General features: G+C 47.5%; 1 protein-coding gene across 2 annotated transcripts in view; it reads right to left on the bottom strand.

Moving 5' to 3' along the window:
• Window positions 1-9,900: 9,900 nt before the first annotated feature.
• The window catches only part of LOC138744568 (oxidative stress-induced growth inhibitor 1-like), a 79,250-nt gene continuing 68,380 nt past the window's right edge, over window positions 9,901-20,770 (bottom strand). For both annotated transcript variants that reach the window (XM_069900929.1, XM_069900930.1), the window contains exon 6: window positions 9,901-14,692. In XM_069900929.1, the coding sequence (XP_069757030.1) occupies window positions 13,681-14,692 (1,012 nt within the window). In that variant the 3' untranslated portion in view covers window positions 9,901-13,680. The remainder of the gene's footprint in view (window positions 14,693-20,770) is intronic.

Raw genomic sequence — 20,770 nt, 5'->3', positions numbered from 1 at the left:
GAGGGTGTCACATTCACCCACCTGGACTGGAGTTTTCACTTTCACCCTCCAGTAGTGGAGGGGTCACAGTCACCTACCAGGACTGATGGGGTCAAATTCTTGCATCAGGACTGGAGTGCGTCGCATTCACCCTCAGGAAATGGAGTGGTCACGTTCACCCACCAGGACTGGAGGGTTTCACATTCACCCTCCTAGACAGGAGGGTTCACATTCCCTCACCGCGCCAGGAGGAATTACATCCACCACTGGGACTGTGGGAGTCACGTTCAACAACCAGGACTGGAGGGGTCTCATACACCCACTGGGACCGGAGTGGTTTCTTTTTCCTACCGGGATTGGAGGCATCACTTTCACCCACCGGGCCTAAGTCGTTACCTTCACCCACCGTTATGGGATAGGCCACATTCAACACTGGGACTGGAGGGGTCACATTCACCAACCGGGACTGGAGGGGTCTCATTCACCCATCTGGATGGAAGGGTTCAAATTTCCCCCATCGGCATAGGTGGGGTCACATCCACCCAGAGGGACTGGAGGGCTCATATTCTCCCACCGTGGCTCAGGGGGTCACATCCATCCACCAGGTCTGGGGGAGTTACCTTTACCTACCAGGTCTGTAGGAGTCTCATACATCCAAAGGGACTGGAGGGGTCTCATACACGTACCAGGACTGGAGGGGTCACATTCCCTCACCGGGATGGGACGGATTACTTCCACTCACCAGGACTCTTGGACGGAAGGGCGTCACATTCACCCACCTGGACGGGAGGGTTCACATTCCCTCAATGGGACGGGAGGGGTCACATCCACCCACCAGGACTGAAGGGTTCACATTTCCCCCATCGGTACTGGAGGGGTCAAATCCACCCACCAGGACTGTGGGAGTCACATTCACCTACAAGGACTAGAGGGATCTCATAAACCCACTGGGACTGGAAGTTTCTCTTTTGCCCACCAGGTTTGGAGGCATCACTTTCACCTACCAGGCCAGAGTAGTTACATTCATCTACCGGTATGGGAAAGGTCACATTCGCCACCGGGGCTGGAGGGGTCACATCCGCCCACCAGGTCTTGGAGAGTTACCTTTATCTACCAGGTCTTGAGGAGTCATATATATCCACCGGGACTGGAGTGGTCTCATACACCTACCAGGACTAGAGGGGTCAAATTCCCAGACCGAGTCGGGAGGGATACTTCCAATCAACGGGCAACAGTGAAGGGAGGGCGTCACATTCACCCACCTGGATGGAAGGTTTCAAATGCGCCTACCTGGATGAGAGGGATCACATTCCCTCACCGGAAACGGTAGGTGACATATCGACCCACCGGGACTGGAGGTGTCACATCCACCCAAAGGACTGTGGGAGTCACATTCACCTCGCAGGACTGGAGGCGTCTCATACAGCCACTGGGACTGGATGGATATCTTTTGCCCAACCGGATTGGAGGCATCACTTTCACCCACCGGACCAGAGGAGCATAGGTAACATTCACCACCGCGACTGTGAGGGTCACATTCCCCCACCTGGACAGGGGGCATGACATTTACCCACCTGGACTGGAGTGTTCACATTCACCCACCGGTACTGGAGGGGTCAGATTCACCTACCAGGATTGGTGGGGTCACACTCCCGCACCTGGACTCGAGTGGGTCACATTCACCCACAGTAACTGGAGTGGTCACGTTCACCCACCAGGACTGGAGGGTTTCACATTCACCCACCTGGACAGGAGGGTTCACATTTCCTCACCGCGCCAGGAGGAATTACATCCACCCTCTGGGACATGAGTGGTCACATCCACCCACCTGGACTGGAGGAGTCACATCTACCCACCGGACTGTGGGAGTCATATTCACCAACCAGGAATGGGAGGGTTCTCTTTCGCCCACCGGGATTGGAGGCGTCACTTTCACCCACTGGAACGGAGGAGTTACCTTCACCCACCAGTATGGGATACGTGACATTCACCATCGGGACTGGAGGGTTCACATTCACCCAATGGGATTGGACGGATCACATTCACCTATCAGGACTGGAGGGTGTCACCTTCCCCCACAGGTCTGGAGGGTGTCACATTCACCCACCGAGACTCTAGGGTAACATTCACCCATCTGGACTGGACAGGTCAAATTCCCCCACAGGGACTGGAGAGGACACATTCCCCTCAGGGTCTGGAGGGGTCTGATTCACCCACCGGGACTGAGGGATAGCATTCACTCACTGGGACTGGAGGGGGTTACATTCTCCCACTGGGACAGGATCGGTGTCACATTCACCCACCATGACTGGAGCGGTAACATTCTCACAACAGGACTCGACCACCCACTTCATTCGGAGAAAGTGAGCTGGTTTAGTGAATCAGGCAGTGATCTGTGAAATGTGGTTGGGTACTTAGTCAGGGATGGGATTTCCTTGTTTATAGAGTTGGGGACCATCCCCTTTGTTAGAGCACCTGTAGCAGCATGGTCAATGTTGTGTTTAGTGCAAAAATTGCCACACTGCCATTGACAGGGAATCGAAACCTGCTCTGTCTGTAATAAGTTTGAACTTGATTCCCGTGTCTGTGTGGGTGCTCCGGTTCCTCCCACCCTTCAAAAAATGTACTGGGGCACAAGTTTGTGGGCTGAAAGGGGCTGTTTAAATTTAAAAATGTACATTTAAAATTCCATCCTACATTTCTTGGCGCACTTTCCCAGTTCATCTAGATGCTGATGTAATATTAGATAAACTTTGTCACCATCCACGTTGGCACCAAAACTGCTCACATTATCATCCAAGTCATAAACTTAATATTTAAAAATAATTAAAACCTCTGTGAGGCCTTAGCTGTGGCCTTTCAGTGAGCAGGACACATGGAGGATCAATGCCCAGGTTTTTCTCCCACCGTTTGAAATGTACAGGGGGTGTGGGTTAATTGGGTGGCACGGGTTTGTGGGCCCAAATGGCCTGTTACTGCATTGTATGTCTAAATTGTAAAAAACAAGATCCATCCTTGAGTGGATTTGAGGGAAGGCAGATTGGCCCAGGATCATTCCCTTATCTGTGCTTTTCCATGAATTGTGGCCTCTCGTCATGGGCATTGTCGGAAATACACGTTAGGTAATAGGGGCGTAGCCAAATTCTATCGTTGGAGGAAGCGAGCACATAAAAAAGACACCAGGACGCATACCAGATGGTGAATCTGTGGTTGAATGGCAGGCCACACTGATTTTTCAGTGGCATCAGACTGGGGGTGGGGGGCATTCTTTCCTGAGTATGTCGGAATGCAAGTAAAGTGGATATATTTCCTCAAGAGATAAATGGCAATCAGTTCCATACTTAAACATACATGAATTATGAATAAAACATGACATCTTCATGAAATTAATGATAATCTTAAATAAAACACAGAGAAAAGCATTGGGAAGAAAAGAGGAATGCCTTTGAGACTGACAGAAGCCTAATTGTGTAACAGATTACATCTCATGCTGTGCTGAGACTGATGTCAGTTGTGCAATGGATGACAGGAACTGTTATCCTCGTGACTCTTCCTGGTTCGATCTTTATTTGAAAAATGAGCATGGTCATGAGTGGACAGTGGACCGATCGGGGACTCTGTAGCCGTGTTGCCAGTGCAGCCAAATGTGGGCCTCGTTGAGGGGAGCCGGGACTGTGCCCGTGAACAACCCTCCTGCTGACTGGCACCAATGATTCCATCAAGCTAGAAGCCCTTTTAGGGCTTCAGCTGGTCTGTATGCATCAATAAACAAGGCCATGTGGGCCAAATATAACAGTTTGTCCTTAGTTTCTGCCACATCTGTTGCTAGACAGGCACATGGATGGAAGAAAAATTAAAGGTTATGGGTTTGAGGTAGGGAAGGGTTAGATTGTTATGGTATAGCTTTATATGGGTTGGCACAACATGGCTAGCTGAAGGGCCTGTTCTCTGCTGGAATGTTCTATGTTCTATATTCTGTCTTGGCAGTCTTCAACCAGACAGCATCAATAGCAACCTCCAGTTTCCAGATGTCTGCAGACTCCCCTTCACCAGAGTATTTGGACAAGGTCGAGTCAATCTCAGATTGACTATTACTATTGTAATAGTCTCCTTTCCAGGACACAACCGCTCAGTGTTCCACTCAGTGTCTGACACGCTCCTGTCTCCACTGGCCCGGCAAATGGTTATTGTCTATTCTGCACTACCCCTGGAAAAGATAGTATCATCTCAGACCTGTCCACGTGGTCAGTGATTCAAGCAGTGGAGCACCCAGGATTCTCCAAACTTCACTCGTTTACAGTCTCTCCCTCTCTCTCTCTCTCTCTCTCTCTCTCTCTGTCACACGGAGATGATAACAAGCAGCTTCACATGGGTAACCATGTTTGCCTCAATTTGGCAGGTTCTCACTCATTCGCTTGCTCTATCCCATTGCAGAATCCATGACAACCTCATCATATCCTGCCTTTCCACCTACTTGCAATCTTGAAAACAATTGCAGGATTTTTCCCTCCTCCCATTCATGGAAGTAACAAATGCAACCTGTCCTTAGAGTTCCCATCCGGCAAAAGGCAGAGCAGCCTGAAGTCCAGTAACTCCAGGTTCAAGAACAGTTTTTATCCAACAGCTCTGGAACACACCCCCTCCCTCACACACTATTGCTATAACAACCACTACCTCACAGCATTTTTTGTACTTGTGTAATATTTATTCGTTATTTTTTCTCTTCCTTTTATCTATTTAATTTCTCTACATCCCATCTTATATGATAATTGTACATAAATTGTTTCTGCTGTGTTTTATGTAGCCGGGAAGGAGCAGTAAGTCAGATTTCATTGTGTCTGTACCTTGCACCTGTGCAGGTGACTACAAATTGAAAGTCTTGGACTGATCCCTGAAATGCATTCCACTCCAGCCAGATGTTTAATCCCTTAAAACCAGGTCCCTCTGAACTTCACTCACTGACAGAGTCAAAAAGTTGTGGAGTCATGGAGTCAGAGTCTCACAGAGTTATAGAAGCATGGACACGGTTTCATGGAGTCACAGAGATGTGGAGTCATGAAGTCATGGAATCACAAAGTCGTACAGCATGGAAACAGGTCCTTCTGCCTAACTTGTCCATGCTGACCATATCCCACCTGCCTCTGTTCCACTAAACACATACTATCCATTTATCCATCCATTCTTTTCTTAATTGTTCCCTCCTCCTGCAGCCTGTTCCATACACCCACCACCCTCTCTCTATAAATCAAATACTCCATCAGGTTCCTTCAAAATCTCTATCCCCTCACCTTAAACCTATGACCTGTGGTTACCAAATGCCTGACTGGGGGGCAAAAGGCTCTCTGACAGAGTTTGGAATAGAGTGTATGCTTCATGGGTCTGGGCTCAGCACTGCCTAGGGAGTTGACTGCCTTGCACACGACACAAATGTTGGCTGCCAGTGGACATGGAGGATATAATGGAAATGGTGCCTCTCCCACATCAGGTAAACACCATGACAGAGTTCACAACAAAGCCTTTTCCCAACAAAAAGCTGGGTTATTTTTCCAGCAAGGTGCAGTCTCTCTCTCTCGTTATGAAAATCTCCCATTTGATTCCTCTCATTGAGGTGCTTGACCTCACTCTTCTTCATGTTAAAGTCTGCTGGTCAGGATTTGCCCAGATACTGAGCAATGAGCCTCTCTGGTCCTCGGACAGGACTGTTTCCTCTGCCAGGAGCCGGTTACTGGGCTATCTGCTCAGTAAGAGGTACTTGACATGGAAGGCATCCAGTCTGTGATTGGTCAATCAGTAGACAATAAAACAACGTAGCAAGTAGTGCCACTGCTTCCTGGTGCCAGAGACCTGGGTTCAATGCCAACCTCTGGCACTGCCTGTGTGGAGTCTGCATTTTCTCCAGTGTCCACTTGCATTTTCCCCAGCTGCTTCGTTATCCTGCTAAGTCCCAGAGACGTGCAAGTTGATGGGTCAGTTAGCCATTGTGTGGGTAAAGGGCAGAATCCAGCGGGAGTCCCTGAGAATGGAGAGATTCTTTTAAAAAACAGGATGAATATAGGAGCAGTGCAGATGGATCATTGATGGCTTGCACACACTTGGTGGGTCTCGCACCGTGATGAATCTTTCTACAATCAGCCAGATTGGTCACAGTGCTTCAGAGGTTCCCTGCTTGACCGGCCCTTCCCAGATGTGGGAGCCGAGTTGAAAAAATTCAGCACAGATGCTCACTGCAGGACTGTTAGGATGCAGCATACAGAATTGGGTAGATGCGACAGATGGTATTCAATCGGATAAGTATGAAGTGATGCATGTTGGAAGGTTGAACTTGAAGGCAGAGTATGTGGTTAATGGCTGGATTCTTAACAGTGTAGAAGAACAGAGGGGTCCAAGTCCATGAATCCCTCAAGTTTGCTGCGCAGGCAACAGGGTGGTTCAGGCGTATTAGTCTTCATTAGTTGGGGATTGAGTGTGAGAGCTATGCAGTGATGTTGCAGTTCTATAAAACTCTGGTTAGACCACACTTGGTATTGAGTTCAGTTCTGGTCAGCTCTTTATAGGAAGGATGGAGATGCTTTGGAGAGGGAGATTTACCAGGATGTTGCCTGCAATGGACAACATGTTGAATGAACAAAGTGTGACAGAGCTAGGGCTTTTCCCTTTGGAGTAACAAAGGATAAGCAGTGGTGTAATGGAGGATTATAAGATTTTATGGGGCTTAGATATGCTGGGCAGCCAGGGGACATGTTTAAGGTGAGTGGAGAAAAGTTTTGGGGAGATGCCAGCGGTAAGTTTTTTTACTCCAAAAATGGTATGTGCTTGAAATGCATTGCCAGGGGTGGTGTAGGCTATTACTATGGAGACATTGAAAAGATTCTTGGACAGGGACAGGGATGTCAGAAAAACATAGGGTTATGGGTATGAGATTGGGAAGGATTACATTGTTGTGGAGCACATTTGGCATTGGTCAGCACAACATTATAGGCTGAAAGGCCTGTACTGTGCTGGAATGTTGTCCGCTGTCTTGCCTTTCCACCTTTCTGTCAGTCAGGGTTGGCGGTGGGACTGGGTCAGGTGAGTTGTGACTCCCACTGAGCGCAGAGTGAAGGTTGAGGGAGTCTTTGAGGTAATTCTTCAGGAGGCACCGATGGCCTCTCTACGAAGGTCGAGGCCTGGGAGCCTTGGGCTGTGGATGGCATTGACAGCATGGTTGTCAGTAAGTTCAGGGGAGGGTCCTGCTGTCATGTGAACAAAGGTAAGGTAATAGCCAGGATCTTTCTCAGCCCTGTTCCCTGCACTGAGGACCACTTCCATAATCACAGTGTGGACTTTGTCTGCTCCAAGCTTAGTGAACTCCACGCTGATGTAACAAAGGCGAGAAAGGGGCAGGGAACATAATCAACCACATACACGCCCACTGTCTCAAGTCTCCCTGAAGCCTTGATTCCATCAACAGGCTGGGACTGACAAATTCTCCCCTCATATTCTACTGTCAGCTGAAACTTAGAATGTAAAGCAGAACAGCACAGAACAGACCCTTCTGCCCTCAAATTTGTGCTGGCCTATGTAACCCTACTCCACAACAATCCTACTACTCCCTCCCCAAGTTACACACATAACCCTCCATTTTTTTCTTCCATCCATGTGCCTGCTTAAGAGTACTTTGAATGTCCCTATTGTACCAGCCTCCAACACCTGGTCATGCATTCCAGGCGCCTACCACTCTGTGTAAAAAAAAACCCTACCCCTGATGTCTTCCCAAAATCTTTCTCCACTCACCTTAAATAGATGTCCTCTGGTATTTGCTATTGTCACCCACGGAAAGGTGCTGGCCGTCATCTTATCTAAGCCCTTCATAACCTTCTAAGTCATTTCTCACCCTGCGTTGCCCCAAAGAGTAAAGTCCAATCTTTGGCTCATATGATGTGCTCTCCAATCTAGGCAACATTCTGGTAAATCTCCTCTACGCCCTCTCCAAACAACAGATCCTTCCTGTTGGACCTTGGACACTTCCTCTTACTATGCCCCTCAGTTTTATTACCCCTCAGCTAGTGTGAATAAGCCCAGTCTAACCCATCTCTGGTTGTGCCTCCAGCCCTGTATTACTACAATGCCCCAATGAATCTCTTCCACATTCTCTTTACATGCTCCCTGTAGTGAGACAACCAGAACAGTATTCAACACTCGAGTTGTGTCCCAGCTCAGTATCTTGGCTGATGAAAGGAAGTGCAACGAATGCCTTCTTCATTTCCCCATCCACCACGGCCAGCGTGCCTGCACCCCAAGGTCCCTCTGTACATCAATGTTTTTGGGGATTGTGCCATTCAATACCATCAGAACCTGCTGTGACCCCAGCGAAGGTCAGGAATTTATCCCCTTGTGCAGTTGGTGCAAAGCTGATTTTGGAAAAATGAGTCAGCCTCAACCCTGAGATGAGGAGAGAATGTGATTGGAAGTGACTGCGACTCCAGCCTCAGGTGCCTGGGTGCCAGGAGTTAACTGCTCGACTTGGGAGTTCAAAGCTTAAATTCATGGATTAATGTTAAGTCCCCTCTCTGATCACAAGCAAGTCAGCCATGAGGCGATTTATCTTCAATTTTCCCACAGCAGGGTTCTCTTTCTATATTCACTCTTTGCGTGCCAGATTTGGAACATAGTCAGAACAGAGAACATTACAGGGCAATACAGTCCACGATGTAAAACTACTCCACAACATTCACACCCAGAACTCTCTTACATTCATGTGCTATTCAAAAGTCTTTTGAATCTCTCTGTTGTACCAGTCTCCACCAGCACCCCTGGCATGCATTCCAAGCACCTACCACTCTCTGAGTAGAAAACCTACTTCTGATGTCTCCCCTGAACTTTCCTCTAATCACTTTAAACAGGCGGTGTCTGGAATTTGCTTTCACCTTTGGAAAAGAATGCTGATTGTCCACCCCATCCAAGCCTCTCAAACCTATACACATCTATCAAGTCACTTCATCCTCTGTTGCTCCAGAGAGAAAATCCCCAGCTTTGTCATCCTTGTTTCATAAGACACATTCTCCAATCTAAGAGCAAATCTCCTCTGTGCCCTCTCCTTAGCTTCTACGTCTTTCCTGTAACAAGGCTATCAGATCAAGTGTGGTTTAGCCCAATGGTTCTTGACCTTTATCTTTCCACTCACATAGCACCTTAAGTAATCTCCATGCCATCGGTGCTCTGTGATTAGTAAGGGATTGCTTCAAGTGGTTTTTGAGTGGAAAGAAAAAGGTGGAGAACTACTGGTCTAACCAGAGTTTTATAGAGTGCAACATTTCTTCACGGCTCATGAACTCATTCCTCTGACTAATGAACGTCAACACTCCATTCACCTTCTTAACAACCCTGTCAACACAACATGGCAACCTTGAGGGATCTATGGATCTGCACCCCAAGATCCCTCTGTTCCTCCACATTCTTGTGAATCTTGACAAAGAGCACATACTCTGCCTTCGAGTTTGATCTTCCAAGGCGCATCTCCCGTTTCTCCAGCTCATGAGGGGCTTTTCTAAAGTCCAAATTCAGCTGCTCACTCTGGGAGTTTGATCTTCCAAGGTGCATCACTTCACACCGATCTGGATTGAACTTCATCTCCCGTTTCTCCAGCTAATGAGGGGCTTTTCTAAAGTCCAATGCTCCAAATTCATCTGCTCACTCTGGGAGTTGTGTGGTATGTAGATGGTCAGTTAGCTCATGCTTCCTGCAATGCTGGGCCTGCACAACTCAGATATTTTTAAAGTGTTTCCTCTGGGTTTGCTGTGTACGTGCTGTTATCAAAACCTTAAGTGGATCCCTTATTTGTCAGATGATGGCCTGCACTGTTTTATTGAAAACTGCATGATTGGACTGTTGTTTTTATTCATTTCTATTGCACCATCTTAACAGAGTCAACTTGACAGGATAGCCCATAAAACAAAGCTTTTTATTAGTATCTCAGTATGTGTCAATACAAACAATTCCATTCAAATCATCTGCAAAATCATTCAGAAATTTGATTTAAAGATTATTTCTTACAAATTGCATCTTTTTATGAAAGAAATTCCTCATTGCATGTCACCTAAAAAAAATAGCTTTAAGAACAATGTTATTCATTTCAAGCTTTGGGTCCATAGAAGTGGCTTCTCACATGTGATACCCTGAGGTTTATTGCTCTGAAACCCTAGTCCTGGCTCAGGGACTAAGGATTATGAGTCCCATGCCTACTCCGACCATATCTGCGATGGATCTTTCACCAAGGACCAATGCACTATGGCACTTGACGATCTCCAATGAACAATTTCAGAAGGGAAGGAGTTAAACAAGAACGTGTGCAGATGTTGAGGTAGATTGCAACACACCAACGTGCTGGAGAAACTCAGGTCACACAGCATTCACAGGAAGTGAAATTTCCATTAACCCCTCCCCCATGTCTACCTGTTTCCCTCCCCTCTCACATCAGAGCATCCCTCTCCCCATCACTTCTCAGTGTCTTTCTCTTTTCCCCTCCCACCTGTACTACTGATGGCCTCTTACATATTAACCTGTGTTTCCCCCCTTCTCTCCTCCACCATTTTTATTCAGGCACATGTCTGCTTTTGCTTAAACCTGACGAAGGGCCCAGACCCAAAACATTGGTTATCTGTTCCTTCCTCTGGATGTGGGTGACCTGCTGAGTTTCTCCAGCACATTTCTGAAGGGAGAGAGAGAATTTGACAGTGCAACCCACGATGTAGCTGTCCATTGACAAGCTTGTGGGGGGTGACATTGTGGTTGTGGGGAGGAAAGGATGATGTTTAAGGGTCACTGAAAGCTTGAGAGCAGTTGGCTTCTGTTAACCAATGGAACAGCAGTGTTTCTTTCCAATGATTGACAGGCAGTGGCCTTGTGCCTGTTTACTACTGCACCAAATGTGCTGTGACCTCATCAGTTTGGAAGGTGAGTAAGCTTGGTGGAATCAGTCAGCCCTGGGTGATGACAAGCGAGGTGTTGGCCTAGGCTGTGCAATCTGTCAATCTGGGGACAGCAGGCTGTGAATGATTGGGGGATGGCCCATCTATATCCAAAGGAAGGAGATGGTCCAGAGGGTCCTAAAGAGAAGGTAGACTGAATATCTCAGTGGCAACGGACAGCACAGACAAGGTGTGTGAATCGGCAGAGCAGCTGGAACGGCAGCTCGTCCGGGACAGGTTGGAATGCAGCACTCCTGAAGACAGGGGTACATCTCACATCCAGGGCTGTCCTGCACCAGGGGATGAGTCTGCTGATAAATTTGGCCAGCATTAAAGGGGGAGCATTCTGACAGGTAAACAATTCCATGCACTCAAGTCTGTGGATACACAAATATGCTCGAGAAACTCACCATCCATGGGAAGTAAAGGGTGACCAATGTTTCAGGCCTGGGCCATTCGTCAGATATAAACTAAAAGAGAAGCCCAAATAAAATTGTGGAGGAGAGCAACAGGAAGGGTGAGGAGCACAGGCAGGTATCGTTTATTTGTCACAGTTACCGTAGAGCATTAAAACCAAGATAGCGTTCCCCAGACCAGTACAAAAACTGCCTAACAAAACAATGCCACATACAATCAATTTTCAGAAAGCAGACAATGTCTAGAAGGAGACAGGCAACGTGGTGCAGGTTGGAGGGTGGAAGAGAAAAAAGGTGAGAAATGATAGGGGGAGTTGACCCTTTGTGTCCACCTGTGACTTCTAACCTGTCTACCCTTGGCCCAACTAGCCTCCATCACCATCCCCAGCAATACATTTCAGGCACCCACCATTCTCTGTGTAAAAACCTCAACGTTCCTCCATTTACCTGATCTCCTCTTTATTTGCTACTGGCACCCAAAGAAAAAGGTGCTGGCCCATTCAAGTCCCTCATGATCTTAGGCACCTTTTGCTCCAAAGAAAAAAACCCAGCTCTGTCAACCTTGCTTCATCAATTACGTTCTCCAATCCATACACCCTCCCTAAGCTTTTGCATCCTGCTTGTAATGACGCGGCCAGAACAGAGCACAGTACTAATGAGGTGATGAAAGAAGCAAATGGAAAGTATGTCCATATTAGATGCGTGAAACTAGAGGCAACAGGTTTATTTAGCACGGTAACAGGCTATTTCGACCCATGAACCGGTGCCACCCATTTAACCTCCAACACATTTTCAACAGTGCAAGGAAGCAGGAGCCCCCAGGGGAAACCCATACAGACATAGAGAGAATGTTAAAACTCCTTAAAGACATCACAGGATTCAAACCCCAGTCCCGATTGCTGGTGCTTGTAATAGCATTGTGCTAAACACTACGCTAACCGTGCCACCCATTTAGGGCAAAGGGGAAAGGTTTTGGGGGGGGGGGGGGTGCGGGGAGGATCTTCTCTCCAGAGGATAAAGATCAGGAACACACCTGCTTGTGAATTACTGGAAACAGACTCCAGAAGTGTGTCTGGGTCAGTGCTGGAATGGCCAAGGCTGAGAAAGTCACTGACAGATGGGATTGGTGCAGGCTGGTCAGCATGGACATAGTTGGCCAAAGGGATTGTTTCAGTGCTGGACAACTGTTTCAGCTCCACTGCTTGCTCAGAGGACTTGTGGAAATGAGTTGCAGAGAAAGGTTAACCAGGTTAGGACTTTATACGCTGGTGTGTCAGAGAATTAGGGGAGATTTGATAAATGTGTACAAAATTATGAGGGGAAAGATAGAGGTTTTTCCCTCCCCACGGAGGTTGATGAGACAAGAAAAAGAGGATTCAGAGTGAAAGAAGTGAGATGTTTAGAGGGAACATCTTCCCACAGAGGGCGGTGGGAGGGCGTAACGATCTTCTTCCCACAGAGGGCGGTGGGAGGGCAGAACGATCTTCTTCCCACAGAGGGCGGTGGGAGGGCAGAACGATCTTCTCCCACAGAGGATGGTGGGAGGCCGGAACGATCTTCTTCCCACAGAGGGCGGTGGGAGGTCAGAATTATCTTCTTCCCACAGAGGGCGGTGGGAGGGCAGAACGATCTTCTCCCACAGAGGATGGTGGGAGGCCGGAACGATCTTCTTCCCACAGAGGGCGGTGGGAGGGCAGAACAAACTTATTCCCACAGAGAGTGGTGGGAGGGCAGAACGATCTTCTTCCCACAGAGGGCGGTGGGAGGGTAGAACGATCTTCTCCCACAGAGGGTGGTGGGAGGCCGGAATGATCTTCTTCCCACAGAGGGCGGTGGGAGGGCAGAACAAACTTATTCCCACAGAGGGCGGTGGGAGGGCGGAAGTGGTAAATGTGGGGTCAGTTTTAACATTCAAGAAGAATGTGGACAGTTACATGGAGGGGAGGGATGTGGAAGGGCATAGACTGAGTGCAGGTTGATGGGACTAGGCACAATAGTTTGGCACAGACAAGATGGGCTGAAGGACCTGTTTCTGTGCTGTAATATCTATAATTATACAGAGGCTGCTGGGCGTTCAAAGGGCATCTGTCATGTTGTACACCTTGTGTGGCCTATCTGACATGCACTGGTGAGAGAGGCAGCTTCAAGTCTAGGTTGTTATTTACACACGTACATACGCACATGCACCACACATCATGATGACCTGCCCACCACACCAGCTATCACTCAGAGGTGCCACCAATGTCCAAATCTCACCATGAAACAAGGGACCTATGGCTCCTATTGCCATTGGAGATGGGAGAGACACCCTTCCCTGCACCCGCTGCCAGAAGCAGACTTCAGAATGATGGGTCTATTGCTGGAGAGCATTGAGCATTAGTCCAGCCTTTGACTAGAGCGCTGGTGACTGCCAGGGCACCTCCCTGCAGGAATCGGACAAAATTGTCGCCCACCAGTGGGCCAAGGGCATAAAGCCCCCTCTCCCGCACACACTGGTAAGTGTAGCAGTTCACGTCAATGGGGTTGCGCTTGGTGTTCACTGGCATCTCTGTGCACACTGCCAGCCATCTGCCACAATCTGGCAGGAAGGCCAGGTTGGGGTCAGAGCCAATCAGAATGAGAGCTGCGGAAACTTGCACCGTCCTGGTGACTCCTGACACCAGGTGGCGGAGGACGCACTTGTTGTCAGGTCTGAAGGCAAGCACCCGGTGCTCGGGGAGACTGAGGTAGCCGTCATAAGGCCCTGTGCTGGTGCCAATCTGCTGCGCCATCATCTGGTGCACCTTGTGATACTCAGGATACATCATTCGGGGAAGCTGATTGAAGATCAGCTCAGGGTCACTGACAGTCCTGCGGAAGGTGTGTATGACTGGTACATTGCTGTGGCGAGCAGAGATCACAGCATCAGCAGCACTCAGACCGGCCCCCACCACCAGAATAGGATCACTTATCCCCCTGCCATACTCCTGGAAGACCACATCCTCTGCCCTCCTTGTGTGATGGACAAAAGGCAGCTCCTCACCCTGAATTCCCAACCAGGCCGGACTGTCGTAGGTGCCCGATGCCAGGACAATGTTCTCCGCTCGGATGGAGAAAGCCCTTTGTGAACCATCCTTGGCTTTGTTGTGACCATTCACCTCAAACAGGCTGGGATGAGCAGAGGGCTTGAAGGGATGGGGGCTGGTCTCTGTGTCAGCACACGTTCGCTCTTCCTCTGCCGACACGTCCAGCCTCCTTACTGAGGTAACGACAGCTCCACACACAAAGTTCTGCTCAAGCCCCTTGGCTCGGACGTAGTGCTGGTAATACTGGGCAATTTGTGATGTCATGGCGCGATCATTCCGCAGGTACCTGCCAGGCAATCACAAACTGTACATTATTTCAGGGAGGATTAAAAGTGGAGTGGAGCACGGATCGGTGGGAGACAGCAGCAAAGAAGAGAAGTGCATGGAGCAGCCGGTGTGTGAGTGGCCAGTGTAGGAGTGGGAAGTTAGAGGCTTTGGCTTGAGAGGCTTCAACAAGCAGAGGCTAAAGACCTGCTGCAGGTAAGGTCGGGCAAGATCTTTTCATAATAACCCAGAGTAGATAGTGGAGATGGAAGTCAGGGAAGTTGAATGCTCCTATTACAATATTTTCAGAAGATTTACTTCCTCAAAACAAATTGGGGATTATGATAGACAACTTCAAGCTGAATACAAAGATAATTTCATATTTCCTGCATCACATAGGAAGTTGGAGAAATATTAAATGAACTTTTATTGAATTTAGGCATGTTTAATTTTATAATGTACCTCTGAGCCAAGCTCTCAAGTTTTCAGCACGTTGCACAAGAAATGCAAGGAGTCCAGGGTTTGTCTTGGTCATTAAGTTTACAACTGAAGTAGAACTCATAGGCTTTCTTAGTCATGCTGCCTAAGTAGAGCCTTAAGCATTTTCTCGCCACAAATGTAACAGAGTGTATCGCAGCTGTTGCAATATTGATGAGATACTTTTGCTGTATTGAATCTTACTGAAGACAATAAATGCTATTGTTAAGTACACTTACTGTGCTATTGCCTGAAGAACATGTGCATCAACATGTGTTCAATCTATATCAATGCAATGCACAGCATCTATATATGTGAGCTCTTTTATAGCCTGTTGGCATCTATCCTGACTAAGCATGCCCAGGCCCAAGACAACATTTACTGGACTGGACTGACCAATTTACTGGACTGACCAAAACAGCTTGCTTTGTGGGCAATATACTAGTACAGTGGTTCTCAACCTTTTTCCATTCATGTACCACCTTAGGTAATCCCTTACTAACCACAAATCACCTATGGCATGGGATGGTTTGGGATGCCATAGGTGCTCTGTGGTTAGTAAGAAATTATTTAAGGCGCCTAGTGAATGGGGAAAAAGTTGAGATCTACTGTACTAGTAGACTTAAAATACAACAGGAAATTTAAAAAAAATATAGGTTATATCTAAAAAGCAGTAAGAGTTTAAAACATACCAGGTTTGTAGGTTAATGATGTGTAAATTGGGTGGTATGGAGTCGTGGGCCAAAATGGCCTGTTACAGTGATGTTTGTCTAAATTTTTTAAAAGCTAGAAAAATGTTACGGTGACTTTTGAGGTCAGCAGCCCCAAATTCATAAAATATACCCAAAAGTGTTCAGGAAGCAAAATCTTTATTGTCCAGTGTAACAGGATGTGGGAAAATTGGGTCAGCACAAATGTCCTTGATGACTACACCTAAAGAGGTACATCCAGATGCAGTGCCTTACAAATCAGGGTGGAAAACTGGAGCTGGATGAACTCCGGATCATTCGGGAGACAGAAGTTGTAAGGGAAGGGTCACACCTTACAGAGGAGGGTAACTGGGTGACTGTTAGGAGAGGGAAGGAGAATAGGCAGTCAGTGCAGAATGCCCTTGTGGCTATTCCCCTCAGTAACTGCTGAGGGGGGTGACCTATCTGGGCCAGGCAGCAACCAAACCAATAGCATCGTAGTCAGCTCAGAGTTTCAGAAAGGAAGGGTGAATGAAGTCCAGTAGAGTGATAATCACAGGGGACTAGATAGTCAGGGGAACAGACAGGAGATTCTGCAGCAGCAAAAAAAAGAGCGTCGTTTCCCAGGTGCTCAGGTCCAGGATGTTTTTGAGCAGGTGCAGAATAGTCTCAAGAGGGAGGGTGAGCAACCAGAAGTCATGGTACAAGTAGGCAGGAGTGGGGAGAAGTCTTGCAAAGTTGGTTTAGGACAGTGGTTCTCAATCCTTTTTTTCCATTCAAATACCACCTTCAGTAATCCCTTACTAACCACAAGCTGGCATAGTTGCTGTGTGGTTAGAAAGGAATTACTCCAGCTCCCTCAACAGCCCCTAAGGCTAGAGCTGGATGAGGTTCCCACCCTGGATGAGACATATAAGGCAATCGAACAACTGAAAAGTGGCAAAGCAGCAGGTATGGATGGAATCCCCCCAGAAGTCTGGAAGGCTGGCGGCAAAACTCTGCATGCCAAACTGCATGAGTTTTTCAAGCTTTGTTGGGACCAAGGTAAACTGCCTCAGGATCTTCGTGATGCCACCATCATCACCCTGTACAAAAACAAAGGCGAGAAATCAGACTGCTCAAACTACAGGGGAATCACGTTGCTCTCCATTGCAGGCAAAATCTTCGCTAGGATTCTACTAAATAGAATAATACCTAGTGTCGCCGAGAATATTCTCCCAGAATCACAGTGCGGCTTTTGCGCAAACAGAGGAACTACTGACATGGTCATTGCCCTCAGACAGCTCCAAGAAAAATGCAGAGAACAAAACAAAGGACTCTACATCACCTTTGTTGACCTCACCAAAGCCTTCGACACCGTGAGCAGGAAAGGGCTTTGGCAAATACTAGAGCGCATCGGATGTCCCCCAAAGTTCCTCAACATGATTATCCAACTGCACGAAAACCAACAAGGTCGGGTCAGATACAGCAATGAGCTCTCTGAACCCTTCTCCATTAACAATGGCGTGAAGCAAGGCTGTGTTCTGGCACCAACCCTCTTTTCAATCTTCTTCAGCATGATGCTGAACCAAGCCATGAAAGACCCCAATAATGAAGACGCTGTTTACATCCGGTACCGCACGGATGGCAGTCTCTTCAATCTGAGGCGCCTGCAAGCTCACACCAAGACACAAGAGAAACTTGTCCGTGAACTATTCTTTGCAGACGATGCCGCTTTAGTTGCCCATTCAGAGCCAGCTCTTCAGCGCTTGACGTCCTGCTTTGCGGAAACTGCCAAAATGTTTGGCTTGGAAGTCAGCCTGAAGAAAACTGAGGTCCTCCATCAGCCAGCTCCCCACCATGTTTACCAGCCCCCCCACATCTCCATCGGGCACACAAAACTCAAAACGGTCAACCAGTTTACCTATCTCGGCTGCACCATTTCATCAGATGCAAGGATCGACAATGAGATAGACAACAGACTCGCCAAGGCAAATAGCGCCTTTGGAAGACTACACAAAAGAGTCTGGAAAAACAACCAACTGAAAAACCTCACAAAGATAAGCGTATACAGAGCCGTTGTCATACCCACACTCCTGTTCGGCTCCGAATCATGGGTCCTCTACCGGCACCACCTACGGCTCCTAGAACGCTTCCACCAGCGTTGTCTCCGCTCCATCCTCAACATCAATTGGAGCGATTACATCCCTAACGTCGAAGTACTCGAGATGGCAGAGGTCGACAGCATCGAGTCCACGCTGCTGAAGATCCAGCTGCGCTGGATGGGTCACGTCTCCAGAATGGAGGACCATCGCCTTCCCAAGATCGTGTTATATGGCGAGCTCTCCACTGGCCACCGTGACAGAGGTGCACCAAAGAAAAGGTACAAGGACTGCCTAAAGAAATCTCTTGGTGCCTGCCACATTGACCACCGCCAGTGGGCTGATATCGCCTCAAACCGTGCATCTTGGCGCCTCACAGTTTGGCGGGCAGCAACCTCCTTTGAAGAAGACCGCAGAGCCTACCTCACTGACAAAAGGCAAAGGAGGAAAAACCCAACACCCATCCCCAACCAACCAATTTTCCCCTGCAACCGCTGCAATCGTGTCTGCCTGTCCCGCATCGGACTTGTCAGCCACAAACGAGTCTGCAGCTGACGTGGACTTTTTACCCCCTCCATAAATCTTCGTCCGCGAAGCCAAGCCAAAGAAGAAGAAGAAGAAGAGACTTAAGGTAGTATGTGAGTGAAATAAACAGGGTGAGAACCACTGGTTTAGGGAGTTAGGACAGTAGTTAAAAAGCAGAACCAGGAAGATAGTGCAGACAAATGAGTGGCAGAGGAGATGGTGCAAGGAAAAAGTTCTTGGATTATTGGAACCTTTTCTGGGGAAGGGGTGATTTGTGCAAGTGAGATGGTTTGCAGCTGAACTGAAGGGAAGCCAATTTCCTGGCTGGGAGGTTTGTTAATGCTGTTGGCAGAGGGGTTTAAACTAGATTGGCAGGGGGAGGGGTTGGAATTTAAGTGAAGAGAGAGGAAGAACTGGTTGGTGCACAAATAGGGACAGTTGGTAGGGGGCTGGTGCGGAAGGACAGACAGAGAGGGCAAAGTTGCAGCCATGGGGTTGAGTAGTAATGCAACAGGGACACAGTCAAAAAAGTAACAAGTACAGGGCTGAGGATTGTGTGCTTAAATACATGCAGCATAACAAATAAAGTACAACTACAGATTGGCAGGATTGATGTGGCCATCACGGAGTCGTAGCTAAAGGATACATGTTTTTGGGTGCCAAGTGTTGAAAGATGCACAGAGTATTGAAGGATAGGCAGGTAAGCAGAGGCGTGGCGTGGTTCTGTTGGTAAGGAACAATAATAAATCATTAGAAAAAGGTGGCATAGGATCATTGTGAGTTGAAAAAAAAGGGATACTGTTAGCTGTTTATATACAGAGCTCCAAACAGTAGCCGGGACGTAGACAACACATTACAACAGCAAATAAAAAAGGTGTGTCAGGAGGGCAATGTTATGGTAGACATGAGGGATTTTAGTATTGGATTTCAAGAGAGAATTTGTAGAATGCCTATGCAGTGGCTTTTTGGAACAGCTTGCAGCTGAGCCAACCAGGGAAATGGCAATTCTGGACTGGGCACTGCGTAATGAACCAGAGTAAGGGATTGTAAGGGAACCCTCAGGAGGCAGTGATCCTAATTGAATAAAATATGCCCTGCAGTTTGAGAGGGAGAAAATAAAACCAGAGGTGTCAGCATCAGTGGAATAAAGGGGGCTACAGATGAGAAAGAAGCTGGCCAAAGTTCATTGGAAAGGTGCACTCACAAGGAAGACGGCAGAGTGGCAGAGGCTGGAGTTTCCACAAGAAATAAGGAAAGTGAAGGACAGATAGATACCAAAAAAGAAAGATTTGAATGGGAAATGATACAACTGCAGCTGACAAAAAGTTAATGCCAAAGTAAAGAGAAAGGAAAGGGCAAACAAGGAAGCAACAAAAAAAATCAATGGAAGATAGAGGACTGGGAAGCTTTAAAAAGCATCAAGTAGACAGTGATTAGAAAAAATAAGATGAACTTTCAAAGGAAGGTAGAAAATAACATCAAAAAGGACACTGAAAGCTTTTTTTAAAAAAAAAATATATATTAAGAATAAAAAAAATCAAGAGTAGATGTAAAACTGATAGAAAATGATCCTGAAGAAATTCTAATGGGAGTCAAGGAGATGGCAGAGGAAGTGAATGAGTATTTTGATCAGTGTTCACTGTGAAAGATATTAGCAAGGGTGTCAAGGAAGAACGGTGAGTGTAGTCATGATCTCCAGAGAGAAGACACTTCGGGAGCTGAATGGGTCAAGGGTAGATAAATCTCCTGGACCAGATGTTCAGAAAGTAGCTATTGAGATTGTGAAGGCACAAGTACTGATCTTCCAGGAATCAATGGATTCTGGCATGGCTCCAGAAGACTAGAAAAATGCAAAGATCACTCCGTTATTTATAACGGGAGGGAGTCAACAGACGGAAATTATAGACCTGTTAGCCTAACATTGTTGGTTGGGAAGTTGTTAGTTGATTGTCAAGGATGAGATAACGGACAACCTGCAGGTGCATGACAAAATTGGCCAAAGTAAGCATGGTTTCCGAGAGGAATAATCTTGCCTGATAAAACTACCGTAATTTTTTGAGGAAACCACAAGCAGGCTCAACAAAGGACATACAGTGGATATTGTACTTTCAAAAGGCATTTGAAAAGGTGCCACACACAAGGGATGGAGCATGGACAAGGGCATTGGCTGGTCGGCAGGAAACAGAGGGAGGGAATAAAGGAATCCTATTCTGGTTGGCGACCAGTTACCAGTGGTGTTCAACAGGGGTCGGTGCTGGGCCGCTTCTTTTTTCGTTGTGTGTTAATGATTGGATTGTGGAATAAATGGCTTTGTGGCTGAGTTTGCAG

Source organism: Narcine bancroftii, chromosome 10 (assembly GCF_036971445.1).
Source record: "Narcine bancroftii isolate sNarBan1 chromosome 10, sNarBan1.hap1, whole genome shotgun sequence".
Lineage (NCBI taxonomy): Eukaryota > Metazoa > Chordata > Chondrichthyes > Torpediniformes > Narcinidae > Narcine > Narcine bancroftii.
The sequence above is the reverse complement of the archived record's forward strand: the minus strand, read 5'-3'. Positions and strand labels throughout refer to the sequence as shown.